The sequence below is a fragment of the Barbus barbus genome (assembly GCF_936440315.1).
Source record: "Barbus barbus genome assembly, chromosome: 31".
Taxonomy (NCBI): Eukaryota; Metazoa; Chordata; class Actinopteri; order Cypriniformes; family Cyprinidae; genus Barbus; species Barbus barbus.
Window position 1 is genome coordinate 1,636,245 of NC_136759.1, and position 22,297 is coordinate 1,658,541.

General features: G+C 33.1%; 1 protein-coding gene across 1 annotated transcript; it reads right to left on the minus strand.

Annotated features, from left to right (window-relative positions):
* Positions 1–524: 524 nt before the first annotated feature.
* Positions 525–21,468, minus strand: psmd2 (proteasome 26S subunit ubiquitin receptor, non-ATPase 2). The gene is made up of 21 exons (XM_079386880.1): positions 21,271–21,468; positions 20,790–20,846; positions 19,509–19,673; positions 19,308–19,429; positions 17,155–17,379; positions 16,108–16,266; positions 15,868–16,012; positions 14,663–14,723; positions 14,445–14,591; positions 13,141–13,247; positions 12,632–12,759; positions 11,467–11,554; positions 10,390–10,552; positions 8,750–8,851; positions 8,524–8,669; positions 8,365–8,448; positions 7,127–7,295; positions 5,760–5,854; positions 2,960–3,086; positions 1,757–1,875; positions 525–856 (listed from the first exon to the last, which is right to left on the minus strand). Exons 1-21 carry the CDS (start codon positions 21,373–21,375, stop codon positions 674–676), a joined length of 2,697 nt encoding a protein of 898 aa, XP_079243006.1. The 5' UTR covers positions 21,376–21,468; the 3' UTR covers positions 525–673.
* Between the last annotated feature and the right edge of the window lie 829 nt (positions 21,469–22,297).

The window sequence follows — 22,297 nt, forward strand, 5'->3', positions numbered from 1 at the left end:
ATTTCTCATGTGAAAATACTAGGTTGTCGTCACACTGCAAATAAAATTCAAAAGGAAAAAAATATATATATTTTTAATATTGATATGTAAACTACTTATTTTAATTATTTAACATTATTTGCTGTTATTTTGACTCATCGTAAGCTGAGGCAATAGCATGTCACGCTAAAAATAGATATACTTTTCATATTAATTAATTTTTTATATTTATTTTGATCTAAAGTGACCATTAAAAATTTTACAAAATATTTCTATTTTACTTCAAATGTTGCATTATTATTAAAATGTGTTGTAGTAAATTCACAATAACATCTAAAACATTATTTTAGTGGATGTTTGCTTGTGCTGAAATATTCCAGAAGCATTATATAAACAAAATAGATGTATTACTATCACTATTGCAAAATACTGGCTTCTGAATATTCAATAATCAATCTACTATCTTATGAAACAGAACATGAAGATATCAGTAATAATATCAAAGATGAGAACAATTGCTTGATTCATTTGCATAAACACACCGGTTTGACCACAATTCTTTATTTTTTTGTATCTCAACCTTTTACAGAACAAGTAACAAAAACAAGCAAAAGTGTTTAGCAGGATGATAAACTCAGTTTTTCAGGAACCGGCAGCGGAGGACGAGGTGCTTTAAATATTGTACAGGAGGTCCCTAAGCGTCGTAGCTGGGGTTTTTGCGCAGGATGACGAAGCCCTCCAGGATGGGTGTGACGGGGAGGTACTCCTCTGTGGCCAGCTCCGCTCTCTCGCCGTGAGCCAGCAGCACCGGTGTGGTGTGAGTCTGGAAACCTGTGATGGCTTTGGGTTTCCCGGCCTGACCCACCACATCTACAGCCTACAAACATCACAGCACAGCGGTTACAACCTTTTTTCATTTTCAGATTTTTGTTACTTTATTTTCATTTTTAAAAGGAAACAAGATTTTTGGATGAATATTATAGTTTGTGCATTTGTTGTACTATTATTTTTACCCTTTTTAAAAAAATAATAATTTGTCTTTGTAGGCTGTGGCAATATTTAAAAAATTTTAACCTTTTTTTCATTTTATTTTAAACTGAAATTTGCTGATATTTTATTATTTTACTTTATTTAAAAAGGAAACAAGATTTTTTTTGTTAATTTTTTTTTTTTAAATTACTTGCACTATTTTATTTTAACTTATTTCTAAACTAATTCTCTATATCTATTTTATGCATTTTAATTTGCACTACTGATATTTTAATTGTTAAAATTACTTTTTGTTTTTACGATTTCTCATTGTATGCTCTGACAGTGCAAAGCTACATTTTGTCACACTAAAAATAAAAATATTATATTTTGTGCATTTATTTTGTACTATTGATATTTAAACTACTACAATTATTTGACTATTATTTTGACTTATATATGAATAATTTCTCATTGTACACTGAAAATAAAAAGCTAGTGTCACACTAAAAATAACATTCAAATGGAAAAAATTAAATATTTTGAATAAATATGATATTTTATGCATTTTATTTTGCACTAGTGATATTTTAATTGTAAAAAATGCTTGCACTGTTATATTTTGACTATATATATATTTTTTGATTTTGTTGTACACTGTGGCAACACAAAGCTACAGTTTATTATATTTATTGATATTTTCAATTATATTAACATTTCACAATTTTTACAGCATTTTTGATCAAATAAGTGCAGCTTTGGTGAGCAGAAGAGACTTCTTTCACAAACACAGAGAAACAAAGCCCACCTGTCCCACTCTCACAGACACCGGCAGCGGCCTGAGCTCCTCGTCGAATGTGACCAGCATACGAGGCTGCATCGCCGCCACCAAACCATACAGAACGTAATGAGACTTTCCCAGGATTACTGCGCACACACACACACACACACACACACACACACACACACACACACACACACACAGCATTATTTCAGACATGCTTTAGACAAGGAGTCTCCTGGTCTAAAGGCTGGATTTTAAACTAACAAAAAAATATTCATAACCTTATCTAATGACATGTAGAAAACTGTGTACTGTGTATATTTATTATGTATATATAAATACACACACACAGTATATAGTTTGAAAAAATGTACATGTATATACATTTATATTCTTCATATACAACATTTTTCTTAAATATATACATGCATGTGTTTGTCTTTATATATAAATATTAAATATACACAGTATAATCACACACATATATATATATTTTATGTAAAGAAAAACCTTTATTTTGGATGCGATTAATCGTTTGACTAGAGTTCATTTGCAAAAACATAACTCCATTTATAACAATTTTCAAATCATGTTTTTTCATTGTAGATTCCAGTTAATCTCAAACTACAGCTGGGTTATTTTGATAAAGAACTAAAAAATACAGCTAACTAACAATAAAAAACATGAGTTATCCGTTTTTGCAAATAACTTCATATCAGCCTTTATATCTTTTTTTAATAAAAGGATGAGTCAGAATGATATCTGCTCCATAAACAGTTCTACATAAGCTAATGTGCATTGTAAAAAATCTCAACACTTCTGTTAACAAGGTAGCCTATTTTCCATCGAACGGTTAAGATTTACAACAAAAAATTTGGTCTGATTGTCACATTGGTCTGAACAAAAATATGGGAGAGACTGAATGACTTTGTAAATCCACAGCTGGACAGCAGGTGGCGCTCATGAACAGAGGAACAGAACCTCTGTAAATAAAGCTGCTCTGCTTCTAAACACGGCTTTATTACGAATTACACAGAAAACAAAGAACTTCATTTGAACAACTTTAAAGGAGATTTTCTCAATATTTAGATTTTTTTGCTCCCTCAGATTCCAGATTTTCAAATATTGTCCTATCCTACAAACCATACATCAATGGAGAGATTATTTATTCAGCTTATATAAATCGAGTGGAGACAGATATTACAGGCGCTGCACTGATGCTCTTACTGTTCTTGACGTCCAGGAAGGACACGAGGACCGTGAGCAGTCCGGCGACAGCCACCTGACTCATGAGCTGCCGGTCACTGTGATACGGGCAGAGCGTCAGCGTGCCTTTCCCCAGATGAGTGAGACCCTGAAACACACACACACACGTCACCACAGGGTCACCTACAACACACACACACACACACTACAACAGGTGCTACAAAATCCAGATATTATAATAGTACATAAATGCGAAAATGGCAATACTTATATTTTATAACGTTTTTATACATTTTTATAAATCTTAAATTCTCTAACTAATTAGAAATAAAATCTATTTTTCATCTATCAGAGTTGTCATCATTAACTAAAACTATTAATTATTTTAAAATTTGAAATATGGCTGAAATAAAATAAATATAATATTAGATTAAAAATTTGAACTAGAAACACAAAAAGTAGAAATGTTGGCTTGGCAACTGACCAAAATAAGTGCCCTAAATACGAAAAGTAACTACAAAAAAATAAGTACTAAAATTAAATAAACTAGGGATGCACCGATACCGATACTGAGCTCCTGTACTCGTTAAAATGCCCCGATACCACACAGCATGTGATAAGTGCCATATTCAGAGAAAGAAATACAGACAATAGAACAACAGACAGCAGAATGGCGTTATTAGAGATTAAGGATGTCTACGAAGTATATGTATGCAATGAATTTAATGTTAAACATTGAGTATTGATGCCTGTATAGCTGATGTGCGCGAGCTGATGGGCTGAGCAAAGCACGCTGAATGGATTCAACGCACGGCAGCGCAGATGCGCGAGCTCATCGAGTGAATATCCCTTTCTCACAGACATCACGGGATAGTTTGTAGTTTGGTAGGATATGTCAAATACAAGTAAAACAATGCACAAGTTACTTAACGGTAGGGAGAGAGAGAGAGCGAGCGCACACTTCTGTTGTGTGATCTTTATTGATGTTTGCTCACTTGGCACACGCATCATTTGGCTTAAAACTAAATCGTAAAAAGACCATTTATAGGGGTATTCACTATAAACCATCATTTATTTTCAACTTTAAGCATACACGACTTTCTGGAGAAAGTGAAACTAACAGCCTGTGTGAACTGCGCTATGTTTTTCTTGCTTCATGAGTGATTATGCATTATATGAGTGGCTTTGGAATATAAATTGCAGCATGTTTCAGATTAAAAAAAGCAACTTTTATTTCTGAAAATATCACAGTTAGGAGATTTATAAGGAGTGGTTCCCTGCATTATTACAGCAAAACGCGTAATTACAGTAATGAGCCGCTGCAGTGGAGCAGCTCTAATGCTATTAAATTAAAGATGATGTACCATAGAGCAAAAAAAAAAAAGAACGGTGAAAGTAACAAAAACTTGTAAAATACATTTTAATGTGCATAATTAAGTGTGAAAATAACCGAAGATATTACAGTCAAATCAAAATAAAGTAAACTGTGACATATTATAACCAAAAATTCTTCATACAGTGGACTACCAGTAAAATTGATACAAATAAAAAATTATTCAGGTTGAGTCTGGGGAAAAAAACTGAAGTTCAGGTTTGCATGAAGCTGGTTGACAGCTTTAATGACAGCCTGTAGTCTGTAGCATGCTAAGGATTGCCAGACAGAGTATTGATAGTTGTGTAAATATTGTCATACTAACAGCTGTTAAAACCAATAATTTTCGGTTTTTTATCAAAGTTATCTGACATTATCAAGCTGAATTTGTTCTGACACAGTTTGAGTTCTTGTCATATTTTATTACCATTTTCTAAACTATAGCGAATAAACTGTGATAATGTGAAAAATGTTAAAGGTGTTTGAATACATTTTGGTTTGACTGTATTATTTGATAAATTAAATTAACCAATTAACATTATACATACTCTTTTGGTTTCTGTACCCAATATTTAAAAAATGTACAAATGCAATGAAAATATCGGTATCGGTACTCGGCATCGGCAAGTACCAAAAATAAAAGTATCGGTATCGGGTGAGTACTGGAAAAAGTGGTATCGGTGCATCCCTAGAATAAACGAAATAGATATATCTGGGGAAAAAAATCAAAAATGATAAAAAAGGCAAAAGCACATGAAACTACTAAAGTTTAAACTAAAATTAGAATAAAGAGAAATAAAAAGTAAAAATATTGATAATACAATTGTCTTTCATTTATATTGATTTAGAAAAATAAAGTATACTTATGTACAGAATTATATTGCATAATTCTAAATGTAACATTAAATTCAATATAAATGTAATAAATTAATTATTATACTAATTTACTACAATAAGTCATATTTAATATATAAAATTATACTATACAAATGTACATAAATTAATATTTCTATTCATTCATAAAATGTAATTAAATGAAATACATTTGATCAATTTAATAACTTATTATAATTACATTTAATATGTAAAATTGTACTGGCAGTGATTATTATTTATTGTTTTAAATTCATGCTGATTAAAAATAAAAAAAAATCGTATTGAGAATCTTTAAAACACAATCTCTTATTTTTTTCCTTCTGATCGATATATACATTTTAATGAAAAACATTACTGTCCTGTTAAGGCCCTGTTATAGTTTTTTCATATTAATAGTTCCACCAAAAGCTACTGCTTTAACTCCGCTCATTAACAGTCAAAACAACAGCAGCTGATGTTAGAAAACGCAGGAATCTTCCTGACCAGAGCAACACATGCAGTAAAGAGGAATATGTGTACATAAGTACCAATACAGACAAGGAGTCACATGACAAGGTGTTAATAGCAGCTGACCTGTGCGAGTCGGACCATGAAGAGGTTGTTGGGGTCTTTGGCGTGATACTGTGCCAGCTGCCTGAGCATCGCCGCCAGACGCGCGTTATTAGTGCCTGCGGAGGAGAGCAACACGGTAACCATGACAACCGCATCCTCAACAGCCTGCTTTGATTGGTCGAGGCACTGCATGATGTAGGACCCTATGAAATCTGTTTTTTTCTAGTGCTATCAAACGATTAATCACATCCTAAATAAAAGTTTTTGTTTACATAATATATGTGTGTGTATTGTGTTTATTACGTATATAGAAATACACACACATACAGTATATTTTGAAAATATTTACGTTAACACATTTATAAATATATAAACATAAAAATTTTCTTAAATATATACACATGCATGTGTTTGTTTTTATATATACATAATAAATATACACAGTACACACACATATTATATAAACAAACACTTATTTTGGATGCGATTAATAGTTTGACAGCACTAATTTTTCCCCAAATTCAGTTTTATTTTATTTTTTCCAAATTCATTTTTTTCCGTTTTAATTTTTCTGGACTCGTTTTTAATGGTTAAATTAAATTTTATTAATCAAAAAGCATGTCTAATTAAATTCATGAAACGTATACTTTAACATCAGTATATATTAATAGTTAAAAAAATAAAATAAAAATAAAAGGTAAAATTTGTTTTATTGCTACCAGATTCTGTTTTTAAACATATCTAATTACTTGAATTTTATTTATTAAAATTTATTTTTACAATAGCCCTTTAAAATGTTTTGGATAATTTTTTCCAGATATCCAGGTGTTGTTTATTTGTAATTTTTCTGGTTATCAAATGAAGGCATAAAACTCGATTTATTTAGAAAATTAAATATATCTTTTAAAATCAAATAAAAACAAAGTTTGTTTTTGGCAAACAATTTTAATACTATTAAAATTAAAACATAGGAGAAATATTGTGTGATTATTCCTTAATTAAAAAAAAAAAGTGGTATTACGTACATTCTACTGCACAATAATATATTTCTGACAGTTTATTCCAGTTAAATAGAACTTTTAATTTGACGGGTTGCTGTGAATAGCTTTACGCTATTATATACGATATGATGATAATTTTGCTCAAACGAAGTGACTTTCCGAGCAGATTTGGAGATGTTCATGTATTTATGTCGTCATTTAGAGAGACGACAGATGCTGAAATCACCGCGAGTGTCACGCACGCTTCAGTCTGTGTGTAGGAAACGAATCCGCGCGACTGAGCCATTCATTCACACACAGACACATGCAGAACATGCAGGCGGAAATCATAGGGCCCTTCTGAAATCACTGCTCTGTTATTTGTGCTCGAGGCCGCGAGAGACTGACCGCTGCCCACCATCCCCATGGCAAAGATGGCGTTGTGAGCCACTTCGGGGTCGGCGTCGTGTGAGAACTTGCTGAGGGTGTCCAGGATGTTCAGCCTCGGATTGGAGACGGAGATCAGAGCGAGCGCTAACGGCACTGCCCTCCTTAACGTGGGCTCACCGTAACGAAGCTGAATTCACAAGACAGACACACATCAGAAAGCATTAGCAAGTCAGCTCGGGAAAATAAAATGCATGAAGAGTTCAATGTGTCATGCTTATTTATTTGGATATATTTAGTTATATAATTTTATATATTGAACAATGATATAGTAAATTTTAATATTTACTAATAAATGAATAAATGTAAATAAAAGGTAATTACAACTATATTATTATAATATTAATTATTTAAACAGGTATTTATTATATAGATGTATATATTAAATTACAATTACATTCTAGTTTACATCTCATTTTTAATATATAAAATTATATAATAAATGTATGTATATATATATATATATATATGTGTATGTGTATGTATATGTATGTGTATATATATATATATATATATATATATGTATATGTGTATGTATATATATATATATATATATATATATATATATATATATATATATATATATATATATATATACACACACACACACACACATTTATTATATAATTTTATATATATATATATATATATATATATATATATATATATTCATAAAATAAATGTTTTTAAATAAAATATGAATAAATATAATAAATACTACATTTTACATTTAATATAAACTATAAAATCATAAATATTTTATATAACTGAATAATGTATTTGAGTATGTAAATTGAATAATTATCCTATAAATACCTTTATTAAATTAAATAGATTTACTTTTTTATATATTATAATTTTATAATACATTTAATAAATTCTCATAATAAATATTTAATATATAAAATTGTAATTTCTATCAATTTAATAATGATAATAAATTATAATAATTACAATGTATAATAAATATTTGTATGACGTTTTTGTATAATTAATAAATATTCATATTTATTGATAAATGTTTTAAATAAAATATGAAATTAATATTATAATTACATATATAATATTATTACAAAATAAATATAAATGATTATTATAAAATATAATTAAGCAAACTAACATAAATGTATTTATTAAATAAAATATATTCATTTAGTTGCATTTTATTAATTTGGCACAAAAAAAAGTCAGTGACTCACCAGGTGACCAAACGTGCGCAGGGCCATTTCTGAGCCGATCTCCTCACCCATAGCGATGAGAGCGATACCGAGCACCGCCACACCCTGCAGCATCATCAGAATGAGTCTCACTAACTGCTAACAAACACACAACACAAGAGAAAACACACACACACACACCTGATGGGAGCCCATATCCGCTGCCGCATCCTTCTTATCTTTGTCTTTTTTGTCTTTCTTGTCTTTATCTTCGTCTTTGTCCTTGTTGTTGTAGTGTTCGCTGCAGGTATGCAGCAGCTGCTGCACCTTCAGCACGTTACCGGAGCCTGAGACACAGACGGATGGTTAGGTGTGTGTGTGTGTGTGTTTCATACGAAGCGTGTGAGCTGGGACAGCACTGACTCACCTGCGTATGCGCAGACATCCACCAATGTGTTTCCGAAGCTACGGAAGGGTTCAGGAACAACTTGAAGAGCTGCTAGAGTCGTCTCGATCGCCTCACCTTTACCTGCATTCAATATATATATAAATGATTACCAAATTGTAAAAGCTGCAGTTATAGTAAATGCATGAGCTGTGTTTCAGTGTGCAGCGCGGCACTGGGTTCATTTACACTCGAGCAGCTCATGATCCGGTGTTTTGAGCAGCACCTCAGTTCACAGTAAATGCTGCTCTTAAATACAAGCTTGATGCTTTAAGAAATTAAGCCTTAAAAATTTGTATTGTATATTGCAATCTTGCAATGCCAAACAGCAAAATAATTTTTTTTATTATTGTTATTATTATATTACATAATTTTTCTTAAAAACTAGAGCTGTTAAACAACTAATCACAATTAATAGCATCCAAAATAAAAGCTTTTGTTTACATAATATATGTGCGCGGTGTATATTTATTATGTATATATAAATACACACAGGCATGTATATATTTCAGAAAAAATATGTTTATATATTAAGCAGATTTGTTAGATTTAGATTAATTCAAGTACATACATGTAAATATTTTCAAAATATATACTCAAAAATATACTATGTGTGTATTTACATCTACATAATAAATATACACAGTACACGCATATATATTATGTAAACAAAAACTATTAATTAATCGTTTGACAGCACTATTAAAAACTTTTTATTTATTTTTCAGTGAAGTATTGCAATAGTGATACTATTTGTATGTGTACTATTTTCTTTATAATAAAAATAACAACTTTTTAAAATGATTAATTAATAGTAATATTGAAATATAAAATACTTATTTCAAAATGTAATATTTTGTAATATTTATTATTTTATATATACACAGAAGCTCAAAGATTTTCACTACAACCCACCAAAATAAAAGTATATTATATAATAAATATTACATATACTACATATTTCATAAATAGTTCTATAAGTTTGATTTAACTTAAAGAAAGTGAAAAAATATAATACTATTTCATATATTACTATACTGCACAGTTGAATGTACTTCTCATGGTTTATTTTTCAAATGTTTTAAGGAATAACACAATTTTCATTTAAACGGTAAACTTTAAGATTAAATAGTTATAGTCTTGTTTTAAAATGCTGCTCTAAAATAAACACTTTCATGAAAAATGTTTCTTCAATGAAGAAATTAAGACATTCATAAATAAGTACTGTAATTTTACAACACTAAATAGTAAAATAAATTATTTTTTATTATTGTTATTATATTACTATTTTTTAAATGCCCAGTTTTTTATTTTACAGTGAAATATTGTAATAGTAATGCTTATTTTGTGTAACATTTTCTAATAAACATTAAATTTTTTTTATCATAAATGTTTTTAATGTTATTGTTTTTCATCTCAGTAAGCTGTACTTCCGGTTAAACTATGGACAAACAAAATTAAACTATTTAAAATTGTTAATCATAAATAACAATTGACATTATTATTATTATTTTATAGTTAAATAAATAAAAAAATAAATAAATTGCAATCAGATAATTTCCCCAAACCTGCAATCCCTCAGGAGGTTTTACTGTATGTACTGTATTGTATTTTCTTCTTACCCAGATGGTTGAGCCCGAGGCCGAGTGGCAGCCAGCGAGCGTATGTGTCTTTGAGCTCCTGCTCGCTCTTCTCCATGATGGTCTGGAGGATGGTGGAAGTGACATCACCGTTACAGGAACCCACAGCGATCATGCCACACGCCAGCGCCGTCACTCCCGCCACCTGCAGAAACACACACGGACTCATCAAACAAACAGACAGACAGACCAGACACTCAAACACACACACACACTCAAACACACAGTGATCGGTCACACACTCATGCACGCACACACACACACACACAGTCAGACCCACACTCACTCACACAGACACACACACACACACACACACACACAGTCAGACCCACACTCACTCACACAGACACACACACACTCAGACCCACACAGACACACACACACACACAGTCAGACCCACACTCACTCACACACACTCACACTCACTCACACACACTCACACAGACACACACACACTCAGACCCACACTCACACACTCAAACACACAGCGATCGGTCACACACTCATGCACGCACACACACACAGTCAGACCCACACTCACTCACACACTCAGACCCACACAGACACACACACACACACACAGTCAGACCCACACTCACTCACACACACTCACTCAGACCCACACTCACTCACACACTCACACTCAAACACACAGCGATCGGTCACACACTCATGCACGCACACACACACAGTCAGACCCACACTCACTCACACACTCACACTGACACACACACACACAGTCAGACCCACACTCACTCACACACTCAGACCCACACAGACACACACACACACACACAGTCAGACCCACACTCACTCACACACACTCACTCAGACCCACACTCACTCACACACTCACACTCACACACTCACACTCAAACACACAGCGATCGGTCACACACTCATGCACGCACACACACACAGTCAGACCCACACTCACTCACACACTCACACTGACACACACACACACACAGTCAGACCCACACTCACTCACACACTCACACAGACACACACACACTCAGACCCACACTCACACACACACACAGACACACACACACACACCTCCATGCTGGATTTGGAGTCTCCCATGACAGGAAGCAGCAGAGAGAGAACATCCTCTCTGTTAGAGCCGGCGTACGCCAGACCCAACCTGCACAAAAACAGCAAAAATATTCACAATTTAGGGTGAAGCTTCACCATTTCATAGTTTGATTTTTAAAAAAGCATTCTAAAAGTACAATACACACAGAAACTAAACGTCTTCACTACGGTACCCACCAAAATAAAAGTACAGTTAACGAAGAAATTAGAGAAATATATCACTATTGAATAGTAGAATATCCCTCACTTATAAAAATCACACAATTTGATAAAACGTTACATTTTAAGGGATAACAATGTTTAGTCCATGTTTTACTTTAAACAGTAAAACTTCACATTTATGCATTAATTTGATTACCTTTTTTAATGATACATTTAAAATAAAACATGAAACAGAATTCAGAATAATTCAAATACAATTTCTGAAAAATAAAACATAGGGCTTTAACATTGTTAAAATTATTACATTTTTAAACGTTTTATGAATTAAATTGATTAGACATACTTTTCATTATTAAAATTTAATTAAACCTGTAATTAAATGTAATTGTAATTTCATTAAAAAAACTCACTTTTCACTACAAACAACCAAAATAAAAAAAGTGTATACTTAATAAATATAATACATATTTAATAATATTTCTATATGTTAAATTAGGAAAAATCTGGTATTTTATAGGGCCTTAATAAATTCAAATGATTCGTGTCAAATCAGAATACATTACTATTTTATATATTACTATATTGTTTCCAAGTAATAATTATACAATTTATTAAAATGTTATTTTTTTAAGGAATAACAACAAATTTTAACCCATGTTTTAAACAGTAAACCTTAAGATTAAATCAAGTTGATTACCATTGTTTTTGATTGATAAAATTATAATTATATCTTAATGGAATCCAGAATTCATTTTCACCAAGTTGATAAAAACTATCCTTAAATACAGGCAGAAACTCAAAGATTTTCACTACAACCCATCTGAATAGAAGTATGATATACAATAAATTAAATAAATATATAATAAATATTTCATATATATTTGATACAAGTTCAGTGAGGAAAAACTTGGGATTTCATAGGGCCCTATTAATTTCTAAATGATTTGTGTCACTTCTGAATTACCCAAAAATGGCCCCGATCCTCATGATGTTGCTGTTATGTAGGACGTAATCAGAGAGCAGGGCCAGAGCGGGATCACACTCGTTACGAACGCCGGAGTTAACGATACCACACGCCAACAGCGCTCCCGACTGAAAGAAATAACAAAGAAAAAAATACCATATTTATATCAGTATTGCCATTTCACATTTGCACTGAAAAATGTAATAATAAAAACAATTAGTATTATGCATCATAATATATATTTGTTCATATTATACTTTTTTCAGTGAACTATTACAACAGTAATTTTTCTTATTTTGTTTATAATTTGCATTACCAACAACAACAACTTATTTTTATTACTATTCTATGGTTGTATTTTTTTATAATAGAATTTTTTTTAATCACATGATTTGTTTTCCCCAAATCATGCAGCCCTTAAAGTGAGCGCTGACTAGATGCGCATGATAATTGAATTTGATTAATTGCACAGCCCTAGTGAGCGCACCAATTAATGTGTGAATCTGTACCTTGATGTAGTCCTCAGATGAATAAAGATATTTATCGATCTGCGTTAGACCGCCGTCCACATCCCACAGCAGAATCATTCCCAGAGACGCCGCTGCGCTGAGCATGCCTGCAACACACACACACACACACACACACACACACACACACACACACTTAATCAAAGATGTAAACAGGTTAGGGGGAAAAGGTGATAATAGAGCTGTGTGATATGACGATATATATCGGATAGACTAAATAAAAAGTCTATCGTTTCATATTATGCCCTATCGTTTATTTCGTGGTGTCGCAAAATACATTGTTTACGGTAATACTTTTTCATCATTTGGATGCCGGCAATCTTACACGCCACCACGGGGCTCTGAGCAGGAGAACGACCAGCCAGGACAAAACGAGGAGCTCATTCCTAAACAAGGCACTATATCTGTAGCATGGACACGCGTTTTAAGCACTGAAGTTTTAAAACAACCGATTTTAAGCCGTTGAAACACAAAGAGCTGTCTCTGTTTCTGTGTGAGAGGACCGCACATTTTTTTGCTGCTTTATTGGCTTTGAACGATTACATAAACACTTAAATGCATCATCATCCCCATCTTTGCAAGTATCCTCATAAACACAGCGATTTAGGTCTTAAGAGAGAGCAAACAGCTGAAAAAGAAAACACATGTAACAGTATAATGGATCCGGACTTCGGTCTTAAAGGGGAAGCTGTCCGATATTCGTCTTGTCTGCCATTCATATTAATCAAACAACAGTGAGAGAAAATACAAAACGTTTGCCCTCTATCTCTCTCTTCACCATTCTTACATCTCAGACCTCAAATACATAAAATATGACCCTTTTAGACATAGTTTTTGAAGTAACGAGTAAAGATAATACTATAAAAAACTTATTGAAACCACAAGGGGCCAGTTGCATAAACTTAGCCCCCATGTTAAGATTGTGTCTTAAGGGGTAATCAGTCTTACTTCATTACAAACAAGACCAAACTACCTTTTCATAACTGAATTAAAAAAGTTATGAACAGTCTTGAAGGAAAAAAAAAAAAAAAAATAGATGACTAACTTTATAAGACTAGTGTAAAAATGTATGCAACTGGCCCCAGTTCTTTATTTTTTAACCTTGTAAGACCCCCCCCCCCCCCCCCCCTCATAAAAACACTTTCTCATTGGATCTAAGCAAACCTCATACGTGGCCTATTTAGACCTGAAAAATTTGAGTCGTCAGTGAAAGGTGAGGATTTTGCATCTATGACAGATCATCAGATTTATGTCATCTAACTGCCCAGAGACGGGCCTGTTCTCACCGTGGTCCTTGTTCTTGTAGAGCCATTTGTTTCCATCCTCCGTGAGCAGTTTGTCCTGTCCGAACGCAGCATTAACGAAGCCGTTGACGAAGGAGGAGGCCAGATTCATGCGAGCAGAGTCCACCTGTGAGCCGCTGCTGCCGAACCCTGAGAGAAACGGCGTCAGTAAAACACGCGACGTACAGAAAACATTCCTCGTGAGAGCTGAAGCCGCTTACGGTTGTTCTCCAGGTGGGTTTTGTAAATGTCGTCTGGCACTTTCGGCTCCATGATATCCAGCTACAGAGGAAAACAATCACAATAAATCACAGGATTACTTTTTATCAGGATGTGAATCTCATGAAAACATGTCAGGTTCACATTCACAAGAAAATAAATGTTACTGTATTTTGAATTCCAAAAAAAAAAAACACAAAAAAAAACATCACGACAAATTGTCAAAAAGACACAAAATTACCCGTTAGGACACAATAATATTTATATCAAAACTATAATAATTAAATTCATGTAAATCAAATTCAGTATACCAAGTACTACCATTATGTGTATTTATAATTATATTTAATTAAAATAATATTCAGGGGTTTTTTTTCACATCACATTAAAATCACCTCATGATTTTTCCTCATTTGATAAAAGACTACAAAATTATATGATATAAAATGAATAGTTTTCATTATAATTGTTTATTAACCTTTAATTTCATTCAATTTAAATTTCAATATTAATTTTTTCCACATCACATTAAAAAGCAACAGATTTTTTCCCTCCATTTCAAAGACAAACAATATTTCTATTAATATAAAATGTTGTTTTTTTAATACAAATGTTTATTAATATATATAAACGTATTTAATTTAAATATGATTCTATTTCCTAATTTTTTCCCCCATTTGATTAAAAAAATCTATTTAACTTTAGATTTTTAATATAAATATTTATATAAATGTAAAAAAAAAAACCAGCAATTTATTTCCCTATTTGATCAGATATTTGAAGTTATTTTTAATATTAATGTTTATTATATAACTCAATTTATCAATATACATTTTATAATACATTTAACAACAATAATACATTTTTCATTTAAAATATAAAAATGATAATTTGAAGTTAAATCGTTTTGAAGTTGAAGATTTTTTTCATGGCAATAAAGCACATTTTCACTAAATTTCTCATTATTGTAATAATAATAATAATAATACACATTTTTTAAGATCATTGTCATACAGGTATAAAACGTTCCTGTCTGGACATAATATTTTTCATTAAAATCAGAATGATTTAAATTCAGTCCATTTACCAAATGCATATTTACATCTGAAATAATACAATAATTTTTGTTGCACACTAACCCTTGCTTCTTTTGGGATTTTGTGGTGAAATATGACCCGGATATTTCCGTGTGTGTGTGTTGTATCACCTCTCTAGCTAGTGCAAGGAAGTTGCTGTTGAGCTGCACGTTGGACATGATCTCCGTCAGATCTTCATAATCCTCCACATCTTCATTGAGCTCCAGGAACATGCCGTGTCGACCCAGCATGAATGACATCTGCTTCTGAATGACACTGAACACACACACACAGCAGACGGACTGTTACTATCTGTGTTAAGCAAATGGAAATTCAGTTTTCACCAGACAAACTGTGCATGTGCGTCATACATGTCCTTGCAGGAAGTAAAGATGTTCTCCACCAGCTCCACATCATTGAGCATCAGCGCGAGCCTGAGGGCTTCTGGGTAACGGTTAAACTTGCGGAAGATGTTGAGAGCGCATTTCAGCAGAGCCGAGTTCTCCGGTTCGGGGACGTAACTCACACAGCTGGAGTTTGCATTAAAAAACACATTATTGACATTTGATTAACAACAAAGCATATTTCCACAGCATGATTTTTTTCCCCATTTGATCAAAGAATAAAAATATTTATATTATTATATAATTACCTTTTAATATAAATGTTCATTAATACATATACATTTATACGAATTCATTAAAATAGATGTAATAAATATATTTATTTATATTATTTTTTTACATTAACAAATTTAATATTAACAAAAATTATATTTACGTTAAATCTTGAAACATTTTTTTATTGACAATAAAGCACATTTCCACAGAATAATTTTTTTCTCCATTTTTCCAAGAAAAAAATACATATCTATAATTTTTTTATTATTATTTATATAAATGTATATGAATTTGCTAATATTAATGTACTAAATACATTTAATTGTGACTTTTTTCATTAATATAAATTTAAAATTAATATAAAAAATATATTTTTAATTTAAATCATGAGACATTTAAAAAACTAATTGACAATAAAGCACATTTCCATGGCATAATTTTTTTCTCCATTTGAGCAATGAAAAAATGTCTTTCAATATAAAAACATTATATAAATGTTTATTAATACATATACATTTATATTAATTTATTAATATAAATGTAATAAATACATTTAATTATAAGCCTTTTCAATAAAATAAATGTTAAATTCATATAAAAATTGTATTTTGAAGTTAAATCTTGAGACATTTTCATGACAACAAAGCTCATTTTCACTGACATTTCTCATTATGTGGTGAAGAAAATAATAATAATAACAACAATAGTATTAATAATTACAATTAGACAAACACAGTTCAGAGCAGGATGGCACTCAGAGACATGTGTTCAGAGGCATTGTGGGTAAAGGTGTCTCACCTGGTCAGGTAGAGGCAGACTTTAGAGTAGGCGTTTTCATCGATGTACGTGTCCAGCATGTCGAGCCGCTCGATTTCCATCAGGAGGTCACAGGCCTCGTGCTCGGCATTATGGGCCATGTTATACGGGACGATCTCTTTGACCAGCTTCAGCAGGACTTCCTGTTGAGCTTTATCTCCTTCCTCGATCTCCTGCCATTCCTTAGCGACCTCTCCTGCCAGATGCCTGCAAACACACAGAAGATCAAGATCAAGAGTTTTATTCGTCACATACACAATTATACAGAGTATAACCAGCAGTGAAATGTAAGTCAGGTCCGCTCCAAGGACAGTGCAATTGTATAGACAAATATTAAGAAAAAGAAAAGTAGAAAAAAAAAGATAAAAAATATATAAATATAAATGTGCATGTCAGTATGTTGTTGACATAAATAGCAATATAACAGGAATGTGCAAAAGAATGTGCTAAAAAGTAAAATTATGAATAGCTTATAGATGTAGTGATATTTACATGGAGTCAAGTGATGTTATGACACAGAGTTAGAGTTTAGGAGCCTGATGGCCTGGGGGAAGAAGCTCCTCCCAAGTCTCTCAGTTTTTGCCATCAGGCTACTGAAGCGCTTATCAGATGGAAGCAAAGTGAATAGCTGGTTACCAGGGTGATTAGAGTCCTTGATTATTTTAACAGCTCTATTTTTGCAGCGTTTGAGGTAGATGTCCTGCAGAGAGGGGAGAGCAGACCCTGAGATGCGCTCAGCTAAGCGCACAACTCTCTGTAGTGCACACACACACACAGAGTCAGTACACTTTCTATGGTCCCTGAATAGAACGTTTTCAGGATTGCTGGTGAGACCCTGAATTTCCTCAGCTGTCGCAGATGGTACAGTCTTTGCCTGGCTTTCTTAACCTGTGTTTGGATGTGTGTAGTCCAAGTCAGGTTCTCGGAGATGTTTACACCGAGGTACTTGAAGCTACTCACCCTCTCCACAGGGGTCCCACTGATCATAAGAGGAGTGTAGGGCTGCTGCTGTCTCTTCCTGAAGTCCATGATCAGCTCTTTAGTTTTGCTCACATTCAGAGAGAGACAGTTGTCCTGGCACCATGATGTGAGCCTGTGGTGGAATGTACACAGCAGTAACTATGATCGATGAAAATTCCCGGGGGAGATAAAAAGGGCGGCAAATAATGGAAAGATGTTCCAGATGAAGCGAGCAGGAACGCGACAGAATGGAGATATTCCTGGGATCACACCATTTCTTGTTAATCATGAAACACACTCCTCCGGCCCTGGATTTACCGGCCTCTGCTGTTCTGTCCGTCCGAAAAACAGAGAAGTTATCACTCGGCATTACAGCAGTGTCCGGGACCGAGGACGAAAGCCATGTTTCTGACAAACAAAGGATGTTGCAGTCCCTTATGTCCCGTTGGAAACTAATCCTGGCTCTAAGATCGTCCATCTTATTCTCCAAGGATTGGACATTTGCGAGCAGAATGCTCGGGAGAGGAGGACTGTGAGCCCTTTTCCTGAGTCTATCTCGAATCCCAGCGCGTTTCCCGTGGTGTTTCTTGATCCTTTGCCTCGGGGGGGGTTATTGTTCATCTCTGCGTTCCAAAGAATCTCCAGAGGCCATGCTGGATTCCTGGATAAAGTGTCCTGGAACAGGTTGGTGCAGCGGTTTCCAATGTCCAAAAGTGTTTCTATGTTATAGGTGATCAGTGCCGACGTGAAATGTGTAAAAAGAGAAAGTAAAACGAAGTAAAAAAAGTAGATAAAAACACAATCTTAGCGGAGCGACCTGGATGGCGTCCGAACAAAGCGGCGCCATCTTGTGTGCGGCAAGATCACAGACCGGTTAGAAACTAGAAAGTTCCCAGACTGCACCTCTGAGCAACTACTAGTCTAAGGGAAAGTTTGTGATGTTCATAGAAATCCAAAAACGTCAAGACAATTAACAAATATAAAAAATAAAATAAAACGCAGATCACTGGTTTTTTCTTTTCAATTTGAGTTTCAGTTCAGTTTAAATTGTTTATTTTAGTTGAGATTTTTCTAATTTTGTTACACACTTTTGTCTTTTTTTTTTATATTTAGCTTTCATTTATTTTTATTTCAGTTGTAGTTTTACAAATGTTTGTGTCTTCAGCATGACGCACCTGACGTATTCGTGTCCCCATGAGGCCAGCTCCTCCTGCGAGCCCAGCAGACGGTATTTGAGACACTCTCGCTCGGTGCTCATGGTCATGGCGAGAACAGACACCACGTCTGCGCAGAAATGCTGTGAAAGAGAGAGAGAGACTGTCACGCTGCACACAAACACATGCTGACCAAATAACGCTCTGTGTCTGACGCTGCACCTTGTTCTCTCCTGCCGCCATGTTCTGGCAGATCTCCTTGAGTTTGGCGTAATGCGGTCGCAGGAACTTGAGCGGTTTGGGCACCGATGTCATGGAGGTCGTGGAGGAGCGAATCTGACGACGCAGTTCTTCCAGAGCAGGACGGTACAGAGACGTGTCCTTCTCCTGAGAAACACCGAGAAAACGAGTCTGTTCATCACCAAAACAATTTACAGGAAATGCCAGACGAATGCATGTTTCATTTCCCTAATATGAGTGAAATAGAATATTCAGTGAGAAATAATGTAGGTCAGGATGTGACTTTATCTTTTAGGATTTGATTGCATTGTGAAAACGGACAATGACGTTATTGTTAAAACTGCTTTTGCATCATTAAGAAATGCTTTCATTTTTATATTTTCAGTTTTCCTCAAGCAATTTTGTCATTTTATTATTACTTTAATTTCTAAATAGTATGTCTTTTTATTTCAGTTTTAATAATGTTAGCACTTCAACTTATTTCAGATAGTTTTTCTATTTCTATTCATTTTTGTAAAAGTTGTCATTTTTATGAATAAAATACCATTAACTTGTCTTAATTACTTGTTCTTTCAGTTTTAGTTTTAGTCATTTTAGTACCTTGAACTGCAACATATTTCAGTTAGTTTTTAGTATTTTATTACAATTTATTGTGAAAATATTGTAACGTGTCCCTGGAGCTCAAAAGCAGTCATGAGTAACACAGGTATATCTGTAGCAATAACCAACAATACATTGTATGGATCAAAATTATACATTTCTCTTTTATGACAAAAATCATTAGTATATTAAGATCATGTTCCATGAAGATATTTAGTAAATTTCCTACCATAAATATATCAAAACTTAATTTTTGATTAGTAATATGCATTGCTAAGAACTTCATTTGAACAACTTTAAAGGAGATTTTCTCAATATTTAGATTTTTTTGCACCCTCAGATTCCAGATTTTCTAATAGTTGTATCTCAGCCAAATATTGCCCGATCATAACAAACCATACATCAATGGAAAGATTATTTATTCCGATTATAAATCTCAATTAAAAATACCCCTATTATAATGTGCATAAGATTTGAGAATCAGAATGAGCTTTATTGCCAGGTATGTTTACACACGAGGAATTTGAAGCTCCACAGTGAGACAGAATGACAGAGACAGGACAAAAACACAGATAATAAAAGAATACAAATAACATAAGTACATAGGGAATAACATTACACAAACAGACCATTTTGTATGTACAGGTATATTATTTAACTTACAGCGAGTCTTTCCACGAGCATCTCCAACTCCTCCTGAAGCTGTTTGTCCTCCTCTGACTGAAAAACAACAACAAATACATATTTACAATATCACACACACACACACACACACACACACCAGACAAATACAATCAAACAGAACTACTTCTGAAATTTAGACAAAAGACTTTCTCCTCAGGGAATCATATTTATGAACTATATCCATCCATTCACTCAATAAATCCCTGTGTTTATATATTTATATGATATATGAAGCTTCTAAACATCCCTGACTGGTCGTTTTAACGCTTTATAATCACAGACACGGTGTTTTAAAGTGTTTCGCGCTGATGTTGATGTATAATCAGTTTTTTGTGGATGTGTTTGAGAGTGTTTTGATGAATTTGACAGTGTTTTGTGGATGTGTTTGAGAGTCAGGCCTGCAGAGTGACTCAGGCGGAATTCAAACTCAGTCTTAAGCGTCTGTTTTTCTCTCTCTTACCAGCTCCTGCTCCTCTTTCTTCTCCTTGCCTTTCCCCGCTGGTTTTTTGTCCTTCTCCTCCTTGATCTCGGACTGCTTTTTCTCCTTTTTCGCGGTTTCCTCCATGATTTTTCTGCTGCTGTTTCTCTGAATGTGCCTCACTACCGCTAATGATGTTTCTTCTTCTGCGGCTGATGCGCGTCACAGTCCTGCAGCACTGCAGGATTACCGCCACCCACCGGCCGCGATGAGAACTGCACTCTGTCTGTTTCCCATTTCCTGAAGGCCAACAATAATTTGACAAATACAAATAATGTACAAATGTATAATTATACATTTGTATATGTATAAATACATATGTTATACATACATATGTATAATTTGTATTGCCAAAATAATTCACAAAATTAATTTTTGTTACTGTCACCAACTGTATTTCAATTATATTTCTGAGGAAATTCATAACAAAACTCTGAAAGAAACTGAAAAAAGCACAGCATATTTAAAGAAACCGAAAGCAGAGCATATTTAACTTATGTATAAGTATACCAGTGTTATTTTAGCATAATTGAGATACTATTAAAGTGTTTATTAAAACGTGTTAATAAAAATGTAGAATATTTATATTTTTCGTTTTCATTTTAGTTAAATATTTAGTAATTTTGCTGTGTTTTTGTTGTTTTTATTTTATTTTAGTACAAAGTTAAACTAATGAAAATTAGAAATGTTGACTAAAATTAAAAATTACAACTAACTGAATATTTGTATTTTAACTTCACTTAAAGTTTATTTTATTCCAGTTAATGACATTTTTATGGTTTAATTTAATTTAATTTGTTTAAATCAGCATCATCATTACTTAATGTGTCACAATAATTTCTGCCATTTCTGATGGACTGTATCAGTTTCTAATTTCTGACTAGATTTTATTATTTACTAAATTAAAAGTTGTCAAAAAGTACAATAAAGTTCTCAGAGCAGGAAAAAAATATTTTAAAGTAACTGTTAAACTGTTAAAAATTATTCCATATATGTGCAAGTTAATGTT

Coding starts and splice junctions, on each gene's coding strand:
- psmd2 (XM_079386880.1), bottom strand. CDS start 21,375: ATGGAGGAAACCGCGAAAAAGGAGAAAAAGCAGTCCGAGATCAAGGAG. Junction 10,553..11,466: donor ACTCCAAATCCAGCATGGAG/GTGTGTGTGTGT, acceptor GTGTTTCTGCAG/GTGGCGGGAGTGACGGCGCT. Junction 8,670..8,749: donor GGATGTCTGCGCATACGCAG/GTGAGTCAGTGC, acceptor TCTGTGTCTCAG/GCTCCGGTAACGTGCTGAAG.